General features: G+C 54.2%; 1 protein-coding gene across 9 annotated transcripts in view; it reads left to right on the forward strand.

The window, feature by feature from the left end:
* Positions 1-19,602, forward strand: part of BICRA (BRD4 interacting chromatin remodeling complex associated protein) — a 97,939-nt gene extending 78,337 nt beyond the window's left edge. For 6 of the 9 annotated variants that reach the window (XM_065534684.1, XM_045381042.3, XM_045381041.3 and 3 more), the window contains 8 exons: positions 10,238-10,849; positions 11,023-11,203; positions 11,488-11,597; positions 12,576-12,637; positions 14,743-14,891; positions 15,073-15,167; positions 15,416-15,518; positions 17,654-19,602. In XM_065534684.1, the coding sequence (XP_065390756.1) occupies positions 10,238-10,849; positions 11,023-11,203; positions 11,488-11,597; positions 12,576-12,637; positions 14,743-14,891; positions 15,073-15,167; positions 15,416-15,518; positions 17,654-18,744 (2,403 nt within the window). In that variant the 3' untranslated portion in view covers positions 18,745-19,602. The remainder of the gene's footprint in view (positions 1-10,237; positions 10,850-11,022; positions 11,204-11,487; positions 11,598-12,575; positions 12,638-14,742; positions 14,892-15,072; positions 15,168-15,415; positions 15,519-17,653) is intronic. The other 3 variants (XM_065534685.2, XM_045381045.3, XM_074024016.1) reach the window with 3 other exon arrangements.
* Positions 19,603-19,888: the final 286 nt, after the last annotated feature.

Below are 19,888 nucleotides of genomic sequence, written 5' to 3' on the forward strand. Positions count from 1 at the left end.
TAGGTGGAGTAAATGAGTTAGCACAAAGTAAGCACTTGATAAATGTTTGCTTTTATTATTATTATATATTTTTTGAGACAGACTCTCACTCTGTCGCCTAGGCTGGAGTGCAGTGGCAAGATCTCAGCTCGCTGCAACTTCCACCTCCTGGGTTCAAGTGATTCTCCTGCCTCAGCCTCCTGAGTAGCTGGGATTACAGGTGCCCCCCACCACGTTTGGCTAATTTTCATATTTTTAGTAGAGATGGGGTATCACCATGTTGGCCAAGCTGGTCTCAAACTCCTGATCTCAGGTGAACCACCTGCCTCAGCCTCCCAAATTGCTAGGATTACCGGCTCCCGCCACCATGTCTGGCTAATTTTTGTATTTTTAGTAGAGAGATGGGGTTTCGCCATGTTGGCCAGGCTGGTCTCAAACTCCTGACCTCAGGTGATCCACCCGCCTCAGCCTCCCAAAGTGCTGGGATGACCGGTGTGAGCCACCACACCCGGCCTAGCAGTCTCTCATTTAAACCTCACAACCTCCACCAGGCAGGTGGCAGCATCTCATTTTGCAGGTGAGGAAACAGAGGCAAAGGGAGATTAATTAGCTTACCCAAGGTTGCCCAGCTCGCAAATGGTAGGGCCTGGATTTAAACCCTGGGGGCTTACTGCTGGAGACACCTGAAGTCTTGAGAAAGCCAGACCTGGGTGTGAATCCAGCTCTGCTTAGTGGAGCTCTCTGAGGCATGGTTTTTACATCTAAAATGGGAATAAGGCCAGTGACCTGACATGATGGCACTGCACAGAGCCAGTGCTTAGTGAACAGACACTTACTGTTAGCAGTTGCAGTAATTATGCTGTAGCTGAACTTATTTTTTTGGAAGCAGGGTCTGTCTGGCTCTGTCGCCCAGGCTGGAGTACGGTGGTGCAATATTGGCTCCTACAACCTCTGCCTCCCATGCTTAAGTGATTCTCCCGCCTCAGACCCTGAAGTAGCTGGGACTACAGGTGCGTGCCACCACGCACAGCTAATTTTTTTTTTTTTTTTGTATTTTATTTTGTGGGGGAGATATGGGGTCTCACTATGCTGCCTAGGCTGGTTTCGAACTCCTAGGCTCAGTAATCTTCCCACCTTGGCCTCTCACAGGGCCAGGATTACGGGGGTAAGCCACTGTGCCTGGCCACGTGGATGACCTTTGAGAAGGATGCTTAGTGCGCACAGTCAGGTGTGCACCCGAGCTGACTCTTAGTCACACAGAGAGGCGGGGAGGCACAAGGTAGGACTCTCCACAGTAGCTGTGTCTGCAACAGTGCCAGCATGACAGAAGGTGGTCGATGAATGTTTGTTGAATGGGCAAGTGGATGGACAGATGGATGGCTGAATGGACGAACGGATGGATGGCATGGGTGGGTGTGTGACTGGGTGATTGGCCAAGTGTCCCCTGGCGGGGACAGAATCATCCAGATTGAGAACCACTATCCTGTGTATATGCAGGAATGCACGGAATAGCAGTTCCCAATCTGGATGATTCTTACTGTTAGTAAAAGTAGTGGTTCTCTTACTGTCTGAACTCCAACCCCTGCATTCGGAACTCTGATCTCTGGACCCAGATGGATTTGGCAGCCTCTGTGTGTGTGTGTGTGTATGTGTGTGTGCCCGTGCGCACATTTTCCCTTTGTGTTAACACAAACAGAAATGCAAAGACTGTGTTCTGCATCTGGCTTTGCTTATTTAGCAACATATCTTGGAGCACTGGCTTTCAAATCTTTTTTTTTTTTCCTTGACCCACTACCCAGGATAAGAATTACTTTTTTATTTTTTTGCTCTGTCACCCAGGCTGGAGTGCAGTGGCGCGATCTCAGGTCACTGCAACCTTCACCTCCCGGGTTCAAGCGATTCTCCTGCCTCCGCCTCCCGAGTAGCTGGGACTGCAGGCACGTGCCACCGCATCCAGCTAATATTTGTATTTTTAGTAGAGACGGGGTTTCTCCATGTTGGCCAGGCTAGTCTCGAACTCCTGACCTCAGGCGATCTGCCCACCACGGCCTCCCAAAGTTCTGGGATTACAGGTGTGAGCCACTATGCCCGGCACAAGAATTTCATTTTATGTCACCATTCAGGACACGCCTACATATATATATTTGTATATATACACATATCACTGAAACAGAAGTTACAACGTGTGATACACATCAATATTTTCTATTCCGTTTCCACTGTTTTTTTCTGGGGTTAGCGGGGAGGCATGGAGTCTCCCTCTGTCGCCCAGGCTGGAGTGCAGCGGCACTATCCCGGTTCACTGCAACCTCCACCTCCCAGGTTCAAGTGATTCTCTTGCCTCAGCTTCCCGAGTAGCTGGGATTACAGGAGTGCACCACCATGCCAAGCTGATTTTTGTGGTTTTAGTTGAGACGAGGTTTCACCATGTTGCCTAGGATGGTCTCGAACTCCTGACCTCAGGTGATCTGCCCACCTTGGCCTCCCAAAGTGCTGAGATTACAGGCATGAGCTACCGCACCCAGCCTCCACTGTTCTTTTTTTAAGTGCTGGTCACAACCCCCTAAGATGACTTCAGCCATTATCAATGGTTACTATGTGTAGGGGTGTGTTTTTATTTTTGGGTTTTTTTTTTTTTACAAACCACCATCTGGGAGGATTGCTGTGATGTGGGAGTTAGGAAATAGGACTTGGCCACTTATAGGCCCTGTGACCTTCAGCAAGCTGCTTGCCTCTCTGTTGTACCACGGTGTCCTTGCCTGCAGAATGAGAATGATAGGAACAGCGGCTACTTCGTACAGCTGTGAGGGTTAAATAAACTAATATCTGTAAATTAATAGATGTATATTAACATTAAAATGTTTTAGAACAGAGTTGGGCATGTTGAAAGAGCTATGAAGGGAAAGAAGCCAGGCAAACTTTCTTTTTGCTTAATTTGATTTTTATTCATTTATTTGTTTATTTTTCTGGGCAGCTTTCTATAAAGAGGCAATAGTAAACGTTTCAGGCTTTTGAGGGCCATATGGTCTCTGTTGTTATAGCGCAAAAGCAGCCACAGACCATATGCAAATGAATGAGCACGGGAGTGTTCCAATAAAACTTTATTTAAGGACACTGAAATTAGAGTTTCATGTAATTTTTGCAAGTCACAAAATAGTATTCTTACGATTTTTTTTTTCTTCAACTGTTTAAAAATGTAAAAACGGGCCGGGCGCGGTGGCTCAAGCCTGTAATCCCAGCACTTTGGGAGGCCGAGACGGGCAGATCACGAGGTCAGGAGATGGAAACCATCCTGGCTAATACAGTGAAACCCCGTCTCTACTAAAAAATACAAAGAACTAGCTGGGCGAGATGGCGGGCGCCTGTAGTCCCAGCTACTTGGGAGGCTGAGGCAGGAGAATGGTGTAAACCCGGGAGGCGGAGCTTGCAGTGAGCTGAGATCTGGCCACTGCATTCCAGCCTGGGCGACAGAGCGAGACTCCGTCTCAAAAAAAAAAAAAAAAAAAAGTAAAAACTATTCTTAGCTTGTGGGCTATAGTTTGCCTCTTTCTTTTGATGTCTTTATTGTGTTTTGTGATATGGACATACCATGATTTCTTTATTCAGTCCTTCAGGAATACTTCAGGTGGTTTATTTGTCATTGTTAACAAACGAAACTCCTATAAGATATTCTTGGCATGGTGGCTCACACCTGTAATCCCAGCACTTTGGGAGGCCAAGTCGGGCAATCACCTGAGGTCAGGAGTGCGAGACCAGCCTGGCCAACATGGTGAAACCCCATCTCTACTAAAAATACAAAAATGAGTGAGGCATGAAGGTGGGCACTGTAATCTCAGCTACGTGGGACGCTGAGGCAGGAGAATCGCTTGAACCTGGGAGGTGGAGGTTGTAGTGAGCCTAGCGGGGGTTGTGGTGAGCTGAGATCATGCCACTGCACTCTCGCCTGGGTGGCAGAGTGAGACTCTGCCTCAAAAAAAAAAAAAAAAAAATTCTTGCATCCATGCTTTGCACACAGGTATGAAAGTACTTGTAGGGTAAATTTCTAGAAATAGAATTGCTAGATGCAAAGGATAAGCTTTCCAGCCATTTTATGGAAAGTGCTAAACCTTTTTGAAAAAGTTCATGCCAGTGATGGCTTCGCTTGGTCCTGCAGCTTTACCGACACACGAGATTAGCAGCTGGCCTGCTCTTTGCCAGGCTAGAAAGTGACACACCCCGTGTGAAGCTGAGCATCTTGCCGCCTCCACATGGGGTTCTCGAAATCTCTTGGAAGCTGGGTGCGGTGGCTCATGCCTGTAGTCCCAGCTACTCAGGAGGGAGGCTGAGGCAGGAGAATCACTTGAGCCCAGGAGTTTGAGGCCAGCCTGGGCAACATAGCGAAACTTCATTTGTGAAGAAAGAAAGAAAGGGAAGGAGAAGAAGGAGGGAATCTCTTGGTGAACAATCCACTCATATGGTAGTTTTTTTGCTTTGGGAGGCTAACATGGGGGGATCACTTGAGGCCAGCAGTTGAAGACCAAATAATAATAATAATTTTGAACTCATTTAGGGAATGTAGAAAATACAGAAAAGAACAAAGAAGAAAAATAAGTCACACATAATACCACTGTGTGGAAGCAGTTAGTAAAAAAAAAATTTTTCTGGCCGGGCACAGTGGCTCACACCTGTAATCCCAGCACTTTGGGAGGCCAAGTTGGACGGATCACGAGGTCAAGAGATTGAGACCATCCTGACCAACATGGTGAAACCCTATCTCTACTAAAAATACAAAAATCAGCTGGGCGTGATGGTGTGCGCCTGTAATCCCAGCTACTCGGAAGGCTGAGGCAGGAGAATTGCTTGAACTTGAGAAGCAGAGGTTGTAGCGAGCTGAGATTGCTCTACTGCATTCCAACCTGGGTGACAGAACGAGACTCCATCTCAAAAAAAAAAAAAATTTTTTTCCTTTGTTTTGTTTTATTTTTTGTTTTTGAGACAGCTTCTCTCTCTGTCGCCCAGGCTGGAGTGCAGTGGCATGATCTCGGCTTACTGCAACCTCTGTCTCGGATTGAAGCAATTCTCCTGCCTCAGCCTCCCAAGTAACTTGGATTACAGGCACATTCCACCATGCCTGGCTAATTTTTCTATTTTTAGAGATACGAGGTTTCACCATGTTGGCCAGGCTGGTTTTGAACTCCTCACCTCAAGTGATCCACCTGGCTTGGCCTCCCAAAGTGCTGGGATTACAGACGTGAGCCACTATGCCAGGCCTAACTTTGTTTTTTCTAAGATAAATATTGTAACATTTTGGTATAGAGTTTCTGTTTAACCCCCCCGACCCCAATTTTATTTAAAACATTTTTTAAATAAGGCATTTTATTCACATGGTACAATCATCAAAATTTTTTTCTTTTTTTTTAGAGACAAAGTCTTGCTCTGTTGCCCCGGCTGGTCTTGAACTCCTGGGCTCAAGCAGTCCTCCTGCCTTAGCCTCCCAGAGTGCTGGGTTTAGAGGCATGAGCCACTGAGCCTGGCCTAATTTGTTTTGTTTTGGTTTTTTTTTTTGAGATGGAGTCTTACTCTGTTGCCCTGGGTGGAGTACAGTGGCGGGATCTCAGCTCACTGCAACCCCCACCTCCTGAGTTCAAGCAGTTCTCCCTGCCTCAGCCTCTGGAGTATCTGGGATTACAGGCACCCACCACCCCGCCCAGCTAATTTCTGTATTTTTAGTAGAGACAGGGTCTCACTGTGTTGGCCAGGCTGGTCTTGAACTCCTGACCTGAGGTGATCCATCCACCTGACCTCCCAAAGTACTGGGATTATAGGCGTGAGCCACCACACCTGGCCACCTGGCCTAATTTTTGTATCCCTTTCCAGTTCTTTGTGTGTATACAACCTAGTGCAAATATGGTTTATGTTTCTCTCCCATTTGTACCCAAAGGGGAGCTCATTATGTACTTACTGTGACAGCAACAGAGTTTGCTTGTTTTCTGTTAGAGTCTTGAAGTATTCCTTTGTACAGTTTATTTCCCCAGGAAATGCCATATTGATGCATATTAGGCCACATCCAGATTTTGGCATTCTACACGAAGCTGCGGGAAACAACTTGTTCACTTGTTTTGTTTTTGTTTTTGTTTTTGCTTTTGTTTTTGAGACAGTTTCGCTCTTTTTGCCCAGGCTGGAGTGCAATGGCATGATATTGGCTCGCTGCAACCTCCGCCTCCCAGGTTCAAGCAATTCTCCTGCCTCAGCCTCCCTAGTAGCTGGGACTACAGGCGCATGCCACCATGCTCAGCTAATTTTTGTATTTTTAGTAGAGACGGGGTTTCACCATGTTGGCCAGGTTGGTCTCGAACTCCTGACCTCAGGTGATCTGCCCGCCTCAGCCTCCCAAAACGTTGGGATTACAGGCGTGATCACAATGCCTGGCCTACTTGTTCACCTGTTATTTCCCATTTGTGCAGGTCTGTTTACTTCCTCGAAGCCTGTTTGCTGGACCAAAGCAAATGTGCATTTATAACATGGATAGCTACTGCTGAATTGCATTCCTCTGGAGTTGTAGCAAATTGTGCCAGTTTAGACCCCCAAGGGTAGTATATGCAAGCGTCTTTACTAGACATAGGCTTTATTCTAATGCGATGGGTGATAAATGGTACCCTAGGGCGAAAAGTAGTGCCCTGGGGTGCGTTTTGCTGTGCATTTTTCTTATTACAAGCGATAATACTGGAAATACTCAAGCCTTTTGTCTTTCCTTTTCTGTGCACTGTCTGATCATATCCTTTGCCCCTTTTTCTCACCAGCTGTAATTCTTAGTGATTTCCAGAGGCTCTTTATATATGAGAGAGATGAACTTTGTGCTAGGAGTTACAAGTATTTTCCCCAGTAAGTCATTTGGCATGTGACTTAATTTGTGGGTTGTGTGCGTGTGCACTTTTGATGAGAATGAAATTAAAACTTTTTAAGTTTTTGGTATCTTTAAGCTTTTTATGTTTAAATGACTTCAAACACATAAAAAGTTTCAGGACTAGTACAGAGAGCTCATAGTAGTTCTTTACTCCTCAACTAGATGTGTTAGTTATCTATTGCTATGCAGTAAATTACCCTCAAAACTTACCAGCTTCAAACAGCCAGCATTCACATGTCTCACACAGTTTCTAAGCATCAGGAATCTGAAAGCAGCTTAGCTAGGAGGTTCTAGCTCTGTATCTCCCATGAGATGGTCATGATGTCAGTTGGGCGGTAGTCATCTGAAGGTCCCACTGATCTGGAGAACCTGCTCCCACGCTCACTTGTGTGGCTATTAGCAGGAGGCCTCAATTGTTCCCTCAGTGGGCCTCTCCAAGGGGCAGCACATGACACACAGCGGCTGGCTTCCTGCAAAGTGAGTGACCCAATAGAAACAAACTGAGAATGCTCAGGATGGGAGCCGCAGGCTTTTTATAACTAATCTTGGAAGTGTCATATAATCACTTCTGCCAAATTCTATTGGCCACAAAGACCAGCAGTGGGAGGGGACTGAACACAAGGAGGTGGGGATTGGTGGTGGCTGCCTCCCACATCTACCCATTGTCAGCCTTTTGCTGCATTTGCCTTGACCTTAGCATTCTCATTCTGTGTACATTTTTTTCTGAATCAGTTGAGAGTAAGTTGCAACCATTATACCCCTTCGCCCCTTAATATTTTATTTTATGTATGTATGTATGTATGTATGTATTTATTTTTGAGCCTGAGTCCCACTCTGTTGCCCAGTCTGGAGTGCAGTGGTGCAGTCTCGGCTCACTGTAGCCTCTACCTCCCGGGTTCAAGTTATTCTCTTGCCTCAGCCTCCTGAGTAGCTGGGAGTACAGGCGCACACCACCATGCCCTGCTAATTTTTGTGTTTTTAGTATAGATGGGGTTTCACCATGTTGACCAGGCTGGTCTTGAACTACTGGGCTCAAGTGATCCACCTGCCTTGGCCTCCCAAAGTGCTGAGATTACAGGCGTGAGCCACCACGGCCAGCCTACCCCTTAATATTTTAGTATAATATTTCAACCTTTGAGAACAACGACATTCTCTTTCTTAACCATCATACTGCAAAGAAATAAAGCAGACAGCATTGACATGATACTGTTGTCAAATCCACTGTCCATAATCCAACTTCACCAGGCGCCCAGGGATCCTGTAATGTTGTATTATTCTCCTATTTCATGTAGCATCAGAGTGCCGCTGCGTGTGGGCCACCTCCCTGAGCCCTTGGAACCTGTTGAGTGGGCAAGTTCTTTTTTCTCCGACTCAGCGATGTACCTGCCATTGGCCATTTGAGTCATTTCTCTTTCTCCTCTATTGTAAATACTCCCACAGTGGGTATCCCCATGAGCAAGTACTTGAATATTCTTTTTTGTCGTTTGTTTTTGAGACAGAGTTTCACTCTTGTTGCCCAGGCTTGAGTGCAGGGGTGCGATCTTGGTTCACTGCAACCTCCGCCTCCTGGGTTCAAGCGATTCTCCAGCCTCAGCCTCCCAAGTAACTGGGATTACAGGTGCATGCCACTATGGCGGCTAATTTTTTTTTGTATTTTTAGTAGAGACGGGGTTTCATCATATTGACCAGGCTTGTCTCGAACTCCTGACCTTAGGTTATCTGCCTGCTTCAGCCTCCCAAAGGGCTGGGATTACAGGCATGAGCCACCGTGCCCAGCCGAATATTCTTTATCACAGATTTCTGGAGGGGGAATTTCCAGGTCAAAGTCGTGACCCTTTCAAAGTCCCCAGACCAAGCTGCCTTCCAGGGGGCAGCCCCACCAGCCGTACACAGCGCCAAGGACTGCACCTCTTATCTCTTCTTAGAAGTGGCAAAGCTTTCGGGTGTCTAGATTGATGACTGATTGATTGATTGATTGATTGGTTTGGTTTGGTTCTTTAACTGTCAGAAGTTACTCAGGGCCCAGCTTGGAAGTGATGCTGGAAGGGCTCTAGGACTTAGAGGCCAAAGCTGGTGGTGAATCTGATGTCATGCCGAGAGGCCCGGCTCTGGAGTGTGGTGGCACTGGCTGTCCTCGGGCAGAACTCCTGAGCCATCTAATCCTGAACTCAGCCAGCTTTGAGAAATGGCTCAGAAGTCACTGAGCAGTGTAAAGGCCTCAGTTCCACCTTCCCCAGCCTGGAGAGTCTGGACCAGTTTTGGCGCCTTGGCCTCAGTTTCTTATCTGTGAAATGGGTCCAGTGTTACCACTGCTCTCAGGGCTAGGGAGAGATTGCACAAATGGATGCAGGAGGCCGGCCATTCGTGTTAGATCAGCATGAGCTGTTACTAGGATGCAGATTCTGTGACAGCAAGCGTCACGGTGCCAGCCCAGCATTGGGTACACAGCTGGTGCCCACTGATTACACAGTGGCTGCTCTGGGATTCTTTGGGAGGAGGGTCCATAGGGGCAAGGCGCTCTGTCTGAGACATGCTTTAGGTGAGGTGGCTGTGTGTGCGTGACAGAACTAGCACCAGATCACGTGTGCTTGCAGACACAGGCTTCATCACAGTCTGGTATGTTGTGCACACACACGCACGCTTGCACCTGCAAGCTCACGTGGCGCCCAGGTAGGCCTGCAGCCATGGCCACACAGGCACACAGAGGCAGGTGCCCAGGACACTTAGAAGGGGGTCTGGGCCTTCCCATGCCCGCATCCAGAGGTCCACATGTGGCTGTGAACCCAGGCCTGTCCCTGTGTGGCCATCCGTATCCTCGGCAGCCCCCGTGCCATGGCCATCAGCCCCTAGCCACGGTACACAGCATCATGCTGGCGTCTCTTTGCCTTGACTTGGCTGGATGGGCTGGTGGGGGCTGGCGGCTGGGACGCTGCCCTGCCCGCCCTCCTTCCCCGCTGCTGTGCTCGCCGCCCAGCCCTCCTGCCTCCTGCTGGGCAGCAGGTGTGGTGCCCCTGCTGCCGCCGCCACCACTGCCTCTGCTTCCTCCGCTGCTGCCACCCCAACCCTGCAGGGCTCGCCTTTGTCCGGGGAACTGCGAGGGGCTGGGGGAATGGGGCAGAAGGGGGGCTGAAATTGGAGGCCAGAGAAATGTGGAGGAGCTGGGGACAGAGGTCAGGGGCAGGTGGAGGGGGCGCCATGGGGAATGAGAGACGAGGGAGGGACGGGCAGCTGTGGCGGGCTCCCCTCTTAGGATGGGGGTGGGCTAGGAAGGGGGCTTCTGGCGGGGATGGCTGGGGACCCCAGTGTCTTGGGGCAATGGGAGCTACGGTTGGTTCTGACCCCCGCCCCTCCCCTCTCCCTCCCTCCCCTGCCCAGATCCCGGCAGCGGCTCCGCTGAAGGGCCCAGGCCCCTCTTCGTCCCCGTCACTACCTCACCAGGCCCCTCTGGGGGACAGCCCCCACCTGCCCTCCCCACACCCCGCCCGGCCCCCTTCCCGCCCACCCTCCCGGCCCCAGAGTGTGTCCCGCCCTCCCTCAGAGCCAGCCCTGCACCCTTGTCCCCCACCCCAGGCCCCCCCAACTCTGCCTGGCATCTTTGTCATCCAAAACCAGCTGGGCGTTCCCCCACCTGCCAGCAACCCGGCCCCTACTGCCCCAGGCCCGCCCCAGCCGCCTCTCCGTCCCCCATCCCAGCCGCCTGAGGGACCGCTGCCCCCAGCCCCCCACCTCCCTCCATCCTCCACCTCCTCCGCTGTGGCCTCCTCCTCCGAGACGTCCTCCAGGTTGCCAGCCCCTACGCCATCCGACTTCCAGCTCCAGTTCCCACCTGGCCAGGGGCCCCACAAGTCCCCCACGCCCCCTCCAACCCTCCACCTGGTCCCCGAGCCGGCAGCACCCCCCCCACCGCCTCCTCGGACCTTCCAGATGGTGACCACCCCCTTCCCAGCGCTGCCCCAGCCGAAGGCTCTTCTCGAGAGATTTCACCAGGTAACGGGAGGCAGGGACCGCCCGCCCCATCAGCCCCATCCCATCCCATCCCCTCAGTCTGATGGGAGCCCCTCCGCCTTACGGATCTGTGTTCCTCCCCAGCCCTGCTGCGTCTGGACACCCCCTCTCCTAGCCTGTGTTCCCCACCCCTCATCCACCTGTCCCCTCCTCAGGTGCCGTCCGGAATCATTCTACAGAACAAGACTGCGGGGGGCCCTGCTGCCCCGCAGACCGCCACCAGCCTGGGGCCCCTCACCAGCCCCACTGCTTCTGTGCTGGTCAGTGGGCAGGCCCCATCCGGGACCCCCACCGCCCCCAGCCACGCCCCCGCCCCGGCGCCCATGGCTACCACAGGTAGGGGAGAGGTCGCCCACGTGCCCAGGGAGACGGGGCCTGAAGATGGGCGAGCAGGGCTGAGAGCAGGGACGAGGGTCTGGGGCAGGGCTGTGGGACTCAGCACAGGGCATCAGCCAGAACTCAAGGGACCTAGGAAGGCTGGAGATGCAGGGCTGGCCCCAGATTTGAAGGGCCAGAGGGCCAGGAGGAGAGGGGTGGGGTACAGGGTGGGGCTACCGTTTGAGGAAGGGGCCTTCATGCAGTGACCGCAGGCCCTGTCTCCCCACCCCGCCCACCCCCAGGCCTCCCTCCTCTGCTTCCGGCCGAGAACAAGGCTTTTGCCAGCAACCTCCCGACCCTGAATGTGGCCAAGGCCGCTTCCTCTGGGCCAGGGAAGACCTCTGGGCTGCAGGTAAGGGGCCGTCAGAGCAGGGGTCAGGACAGGACCAGGAGTCTTTGGGAACTGGGAACCGGGGCTGGCAGGGGCAGGGAGACACGGGAAGACGGGGACAGGATGAAGCTGGGACCATCAGGCAGCTGAGACACCACGAACAGCCGTGCAGGGACAGGAAGGGCAGAATGACACCCAGACAGGCAGCCAGTGATGAGGAGAAACACGGAAACGGTGGGACAGAGACGGCACCAAGACGACTGGCAACAGCGTGAGGGACTGTCACTGGGGCAAGAGCAAGTGACATGGACACAGGATGGGGAGGACAGGGCTAAGACTCAGGATAGGAAAGGCGGGTTGAGACGAGACAGACCTGAGACAGAGCGGATCAGGGACCAAGAATGGAAGGGTGAGAGGGCAGGGACAGCTGAGGCCGAGGCCACCTGTAAGACGTCAGGGAGATGGAAGACAAGGAGAGGAGCAGATGGGAGGACCAGGACCCAAGAGGCCGGGAGAGGCTCAGAGACGGAGATGCCGGAACAAAGGCCAGACGCTGAGGACAAGAGGGGAAGCAAGGAAGGGAGGTGGGGGGGCAAAACGACTGGAGCCGCATGGGGAGAGAGGCTGTGCGAGGCAGGGGCGCCGGGTGCTGGGCGGTGACGTGGGAAGCAGGCATCCAGCAGAGGAGGGAGGTCACACACAGGCGGCCCTGGGCGAGGGGATGGAGGGGACCCAGGTGGAGGACGCCCAGGGCTCCAGCCTGCCTTTCACCCTCTCCGTCCGCTCTCCAACCCAGCCCAGGTCTCCCCCTGGGGTTTATTGTGATGGGCAGGGGATCCTGCGGCTGGGGCCAGGCCCCCACCCGGGTGAGACAGCGGTCCCCTGCCCCGTCTTTATCCCAGGCTGCAGGGGAAGCGGGTCAGGGCGCGAAGGGGAAGCAGGTCAGGGGAGGGAGGGCTTCTGGAGGCAAAGGCCTCTCACTCACCTTTCTTCTCCCAGTACGAGAGCAAGCTGAGTGGCCTGAAGAAGCCCCCAACACTTCAGCCCAGCAAGGAAGCCTGGTGAGTCCACACCCCACCCCTGCCCGGTACTTTCCAGAGACCTGGGGAGCACGGGGCCACCCTCCAGAAGCGGGGTTGGGGGCCCAGTTGCCAAGCCCAGCTCCACCTCTTGCTAGCAATGTAGTTCCCTCATAGACCCTCAGTTTCCCCTTCTGGAAAATGGGGTGGTAATGGGGGTGACCAGAGGGTGGTGGAGGGAGGGTGGGCTGTGACTCCGCCAGGCTGGGGCTCAAGAGGGCAGCAGTTTGGTCCGTCCTGGTTGTTGCTGTGCCCTCTGCATCTCCCACACAGCGGGGCAACGTCAGTGCTGAGCCCTACTGGGTGGGGGAAGTGAGTGGGTGGACATGGCTGTTGGGAGGGTGATGGGGGGTGTTTGGAGATGGATGGATGGGAGTCTGGGTGGATGGATGGGTAAATGCTGGATGGCTGTCTGCCCTCTCCTGCCTTCCTTCCACCACCAGGGTTTTTTGTTTTGTTTTAGGGGGGTTTCTTTGAGCCAGAGTCTCACTCTGTCACCTAGGCTAGAGTGCAATAGCAATGTTGGCTCACTGCAACCTCCGCTTCCCGGGTTCATGTGATTCTCCTGCCCCAGCCTCCCAAGTAGCTGTGACCACAGGCACCCACCACCATGCCCAGCTAATTTTTGTATTTTTAGTAGAGACGGGGTTTCACCATGTTGGCCAGGCTGGTCTTGAACTCCTGGCCTCAAGTGATCTGCCTGCCTCGGTCTCCCAAGGTGCTGGGATTACAGGCATGAGCCACCATGCCCAGCCCACCATGAGTGTTTTTTAAAAACATGTAAGGCTGGGGGGTGGAGGTTGCAGTGAGCTGAGATCGCGCCATTGCACTCCAGCCTGGGTGACAGCGAGACTCCGTCCTCCCACCAAAAAACATATATATATTTTTACATATATTGTGGAGACAAGGTCTTACTATGTTGCCCAGTCTGGTTGGTTTTGTTTTTGTTTTGTTTTGTTTTTGGAGACCAAGTCTCATTCTATCACCCAGGCTGGAGTACGGTGGTGCAATCTCGGCTCACTGCAACCTCTGCCTCCTGGGTTCAAGTGATTCTCCTGCCTCAGTCTCCTGAGTAGCTGTGATTACAGGTGCCTATTTTTTGTATTTTTAGTAGAGATGGGTTTTCATTATGTTGGCCAGGCTGGTCTTGAACTTCTGACCTCAAGTGATCTGCCCATCTCGGCCTCCCAAAGTGCTGGGAGTACAGGTGTGAGCCACCATGCCCGGCCTAGGTTGGTCTGAAACTCCTGGGCTCAAGCGATCCTCCCATCTTAGTCTCCTGAGTAGCTGGGACTACAGGCACGTGCCACCACACTTGGCTAATTTTTAAATAATTTTTGTAGAGACAGGGTCTTGCTGTGTTGCCCAGGCTGGTCTTGAACTCCTGGGCTCAGTCCTTCTGCCTTGGCCCGGCAAAACGCTGGGATTGAAGGCGTGAGCCTCTGCCTGGCCTAGGAGTGTAGATTAAGTCCCCACTCAGTGCCCAGGCCTGAGCCCCATGTTGGGAACACAGGAGTAAGTGACAAAGTCCCTGCCCCCAGAGTACAGAGAGGCTGCTGGTTTTTAGCCAAGGGTGGAGTTGGGCCTGCCTGGTGGGAGAGACAGTCACATAGCCAATAGACATAACCCGCTGTAACATGGGCTACAAAAGCGTCCCGTGAGAAGACAGGATCCAGTCTCCCTCCTTCCCTCCCCGAAGGCTGCACTTAGGAAGAACCAGGGTGGAGCCACACTGGCCCCAGGTGGCAGGAGGCAGAATAGCAGCTTCCAGGCTCTGGCCTCTCCCGCTCTGCTCTTCCTCCTTTATGTGCTTTGGGAAGGAGTGACTTCACTTCACTTTCTCCACCTCATCTTCCCCTTCTGTAAAATGGGAATAGCGATAGTACTGCTTTGGTCGGCCCCAGGGACTCAGTGAGATGCAACAAGCACGTTCAGCACTTGCGAACACCGCTGCCCAAGTATTCCCCTTCCCTCTGTTGTGTTCAGTTGCGGTCTGGGGCTGAGGGTTCAGGGACTTCCCCTGGCTCTCATCTGCCCCCCCACCCCGACCCTCCGCCGTGTGTGGTCTCTCCCCTCTCCACCCGCAGTTTCCTGGAGCATTTGCACAAACACCAGGGCTCCGTCCTGCACCCCGACTACAAGACGGCCTTCCCCTCCTTCGAGGACGCCCTGCATCGCCTTCTGCCCTACCATGTCTACCAGGGCGCCCTCCCCTCCCCCAATGACTACCACAAAGGTGAGGCCTCCCCAGGACACAGCCTTGTATGTCCCGGGGGACCCCAGCCGGTGGGGCGGGGCGCCGCCAGCGTAGAGTTGTAGGTGCACGGTGCGCTGTGCTGCCCCGCCCCGCCGTCCTTCCTGCGCGGCTGCGGCCGCCCCCAACATCTCCGCCCTTGCCTCTCTTCCCTTCCTTGCAGTGGATGAGGAGTTTGAGACGGTCTCCACGCAGCTGCTGAAACGCACCCAGGCCATGCTCAATAAATACCGGCTCCTGCTCCTAGAGGAGTCCCGGGTAGGGTCAGAGTTGCCTTCCTCGTTTCTGGGCTCTTCCCCGCTGGGACGCTGCCCCTTTCCCTCGCCCGCTCTGGGCAAGCTGGAGCCTTCCACCCCTTCTAGCCCCGGGAGGGAGGTTGGGAGGGAGGCGTGAGTTCCGATCACAAGGAGGACAGTTTGGACCCTGTGCGCATCGTCCCCATCGCTCGCGCCCCTTCCCCCTTCTTGCTGGTTCACTCGCACGTCTTCTCTTCCCCTCTACCCCAGAGGGTGAGCCCCTCAGCGGAGATGGTAATGATCGACCGAATGTTCATTCAGGAGGAGAAGACCACCCTTGCCTTGGATAAACAGCTGGCCAAGGAGAAGCCAGGTGAGAGAGGGTAGTGAGAGGGGAGGGGAGGGAGAGGTGCCCCCACCCCACCTGGGTGGAAGAGTTAGATTCCGGGTGGGGAGTGGGTGTATGGCCCTACCTCACTCCACCACTAGGAGGCGCCCCAGCCCCGCCTTCCTACTGCGGCTGGGCCTCCCTTGACCTGCCGCCTCCCAGACCAGAGAGCCCACATCCATCTTCCTCCATCCCTGTGTGTCCCTTTCACGAACCCCGACACCCTAGGATGGGGGGAATATTCTGCCACCCCCATGGGACAGAAAACGGGAGAGCAGGCTCCTAGGTTGCAAAGTATATAAGGTAGCGCCCACTCTTGGGTGCCAGTCCTTTGGGGACTCTGAGAGTGAGTGCCTCCTTAAGTGTTGCACCTTAGGCGGCTCGCTGGCCTCACTCTAGTCTCCTGTCTGCAGGAAACGGTACAGGCAGTTCCCAGCTGCCAGAGTTTTTAGAATATTCCCTTAGCCCTCACCTGCATTCCAACTCCAGAGCTTCCATTAAAAAAACATGGTCCCTGCTTTCTGCTGCCAGGCCCAGGCTTTTCACCTCGAGCTCTGGACCTGAATTTTGAAAAAGTAGTCATTGGTACTTAAATGGGTGCAAAGGGGGGGCCATAGTGAAGGAGGGGCCGGGAGCGAGTCTGAAGTCTCTAGGGTAGGAGAGGAAGGATAGTTCGGTGGTTAGGGGCTCGATGCTGGAGTCTTGGTTCAAATCCTGGCTCTGCCACTTACTGACTGTGTGACCTTGGGCAAGTTACTTACCTTCTCTGTGTCTCCGTGTTCTCATTTTGTAAAGTGGGGGTTTTGATGATCAGTTTACAGTCCTTTATCTGACACCATTGGGGCCCGATATGTTCTGGAATCCTTGCTTTTAGAAAGGCGATGAGCTACCTAGATGCTGTCTTCTGGTTTACCCCCAGTGGGTTTGGGGAGGCACTCTATGGTCAAACACACTTCTGGAGTGACATCGATGGGTATCCAGAGTAGTTGGGATAAATCAAGACCATAAATAACCTCATGTAGCCGGGTGTGGTGGCTCACACCTGTAATCCCAGCACTTTGGGAGGCTGAGGCTGGCGAATCACCTGAGGTCAGGAATGCGAGACCAGCCTGGGTAATGTGGTGAAACCCTGTCTCTACTAAAAATACAGAAATTAGCTGGGCATGGTGTCTGGCATCTATAATCCCAGCTACTTGGGAGGCTGAGGCAGGAGAATCACTTGAACCCAGGAGGCAGAGGTTGCAGTGAGCTGCGATCACGCCACTGCACTCCAGCCTGGGCAACAGAATGAGACTGTGTCTCAAAAACAACAACAATAACAACAACAAAAACACCTCATGTCATTTCAGACCAGATTTTGAAATTAGATACTTTTTTTTTTTTTTTGAGACGGAGTCTCGCTCTGTCCCGCAGGCTGGAGTGAGTGGCGCGATCTTGGCTCACTGCAAGCTCCGCCTCCTGGGATCATGCCATTCTCCTGCCTCAGCCTCCCAAGAAGCTGGGACTACAGGCGCCCGCCACCGCGCCCGGCTAATTTTTTTTGTATTTTTAGTAGAGACGAGGTTTCACTGTGGTCTCGATCTCCTGACCTTGTGATCCGCCCGCCTCGGCCTCCCAAAGTGCTGGGATTACAGGCGTGAGCCACCGCGCCCGGCTGAAATTAGATACTTCTTAACCCCATTTTTAAAAAGTTATGTATATAATTAGAGCAATGCTGTCCAATAGAACTTTTATATTTTATTTATTTATTTGTTTGTAGAGACAGGGGTCTCACTACTGTGCCCAGGAAGGTCTCAAACTCCTGGGCTCAAGCGATCCCCCTGCATTGGCCTCCCAAATGCTGGGATTACAGGCATGAGCCTTGTTTTATAGTCTCTTAATTCAGTTAAGTCTGAATGAGCCCCACGTGGCTCGTGGCTGCTGTGCCAGACAGTGGTTTGGAGTTGGGGGAATTTGGGCCTTGCTGAAGAGGGTCTCACCCAGCCTGTCCTGAGGATTGGAGGGTCCAGGGTGCGGTCTGGTGCCTGGCAGGGGGTAGGTGCTTTGCACACAGCTCCTCCCAGCTCGGTCGCGGGGGCCTCAACCTAACCCCGTGGGTTTTCTTTGCCCCGATTCTGCAGACGAGTACGTGTCTTCCTCCCGCTCGCTCGGCCTCCCCGTTGCAGCCTCTTCTGAGGGTCATCGGCTCCCCGGCCACGGCCCCCCGTCGTCTTCAGCTCCCGGGGCCTCCGCCCAGCCCCCTCCACACCTGCCCACCAAGCTTGTGATCCGGCATGGCGGGGCAGGCGGCTCCCCTTCGGTCACCTGGGCCCGGGCGTCCTCCTCCCTGTCCTCCTCCTCCTCCTCCTCCTCCTCTGCCGCCTCCTCCTTGGACGCCGACGAGGATGGCCCCATGCCCTCGCGCAACCGCCCGCCTATCAAGACGTACGAGGCCCGGAGCCGCATTGGGCTCAAGCTTAAAATCAAGCAGGAAGCCGGTCTCAGCAAGGTCGTGCACAACACGGCCCTGGACCCCGTGCACCAGCCCCCGCCTCCCCCCGCCGCCCTCAAGGTGGCTGAGCCCCCGCCAAGGCCTCCGCCGCCACCGCCACCCACGGGCCAGATGAATGGCACGGTGGACCACCCGCCGCCTGCCGCCCCCGAGCGCAAGCCCCTGGGCACCGCCCCGCATTGCCCGCGCCTGCCACTGCGCAAGACCTACCGCGAGAACGTGGGGGGCCCTGGCGCGCCAGAGGGGACGCCCGCAGGCAGGGCACGAGGAGGCAGCCCGGCGCCGCTGCCCGCCAAAGTGGACGAGGCCACCAGCGGGCTCATCCGCGAGCTGGCGGCCGTGGAAGATGAGTTGTACCAGCGTATGCTGAAGGGCGCCCCACCAGAGCCCGCAGCCAGCGCCGCCCAAGGCACTGGGGACCCCGACTGGGAGGCGCCCGCGCTGCCCCCTGCCAAGCGGCGCAAGTCAGAGTCGCCCGATGTGGACCAGGCCAGCTTCTCCAGCGACAGCCCGCAGGATGACACGCTCACCGAGCACCTGCAGAGCGCCATCGACAGTATCCTGAACCTGCAGCAGGCCCCCGGCCGGACGCCCGCGCCCCCGTACCCCCACGCTGCCCCGGCCGGCACGCCCGCCTCCCCGCCGCCCCTGCACAGGCCCGAGGCCTACCCGCCCTCCAGTCACAACGGCGGCCTCGGCGCCAGGACGTTGACCAGATAACACCGGGCCGCCTCCCCTTCCCCGTCCCCTCCTCCCGCAGACGCCAGCCGGGTGTCCGCCCTCAGCCTCCTGGGGACTCGAGCCGGGGATCCCCTGATGGTTTTTCTTGCCTAAGTTATTTGAGTCACAAAGGCCTCCTTCCCTGCTGCCTGCTTCAGCTGGGTTGCTGGGGGGTGGGCGTGGATTTAGGGGAGGGGGCTGTGATGTAAAACGCCTCCCCTGCCAAAGGAGGGGTGAAGTGGTGTGTCAGTTCCTGTTTCTTCCCACTTCCTGGCACACTCTGCTCCTCTGTCCGGGGGACACGCGCGTGTGTTCGCCAGGGATGGGGCCACCAGGTTGATGCCAACGCTCCGGGTGCCTGTCTTGTCCGTGTGGCTTCTCAGATGGTGGAGGTTGCTGGGAGCTGGCAGGGTCCTTCTAGACAGTCTCAGCCTCTCCCCACCGCCCCCAACAGGCTGTCAGTCAAAACCAGAGAGGGGCTGGGGGAGCCAGCTTCCCAGCGCGCTGTGCCCGCAGGCACCCGTGTGACATGCACACGTCCAGCTCCGTGACCCGTGTCTGTGTGTGTGCGCAAGTGAGTGAGAGATTTCGAACGCCCTCACCCCTCGACTTTGAAATCTGAGCAAAACAAGAAACTAGGGTCTTCCTCTCCCCCGACCCCCTCCCCAGCTAGTCTTCCCTCTGTTCTTCCTGCCTCCAGCCGCCCGCGCCAGATTTTGAAATCTCGGAGACAAAACTAGTACTGTAAGATAAATTTTTTTGTACTGTATTTATTGTGTATAACGATTTTTTTAAAGGAGAATTCTGTACATTTAGAACTCTTGTAAATTAAAAACCGATCCTTTTTTTAAAACTGTACTCACGCCGCCTTGGCCCATTGCTTTTGGGTGTTTGAGGGTGGGGCAGTGTTTGGATCTGGGGTTGTGAGGCCTTCTTCCGTGTGCATTTGTGGAGCACCTGCTGAGTACCAGGCCCCGTTCTAGACTCAGGGGGTTCAACATGAACAAGGCAGACAGGAGTCCCTGCTAAGCCGGTAAGCTGACTTGTTAGTGGGGAAGGCAGGTGGTAAACAGCGAAGCCAGATCCAGCCAATTCTTATTTCCGTTAAGGTGCTATCATCTCTGCATACACTCGGAGAATTAGT

This window comes from Macaca fascicularis, chromosome 19, assembly GCF_037993035.2.
Source record: "Macaca fascicularis isolate 582-1 chromosome 19, T2T-MFA8v1.1".
NCBI classification, from domain to species: Eukaryota; Metazoa; Chordata; class Mammalia; order Primates; family Cercopithecidae; genus Macaca; species Macaca fascicularis.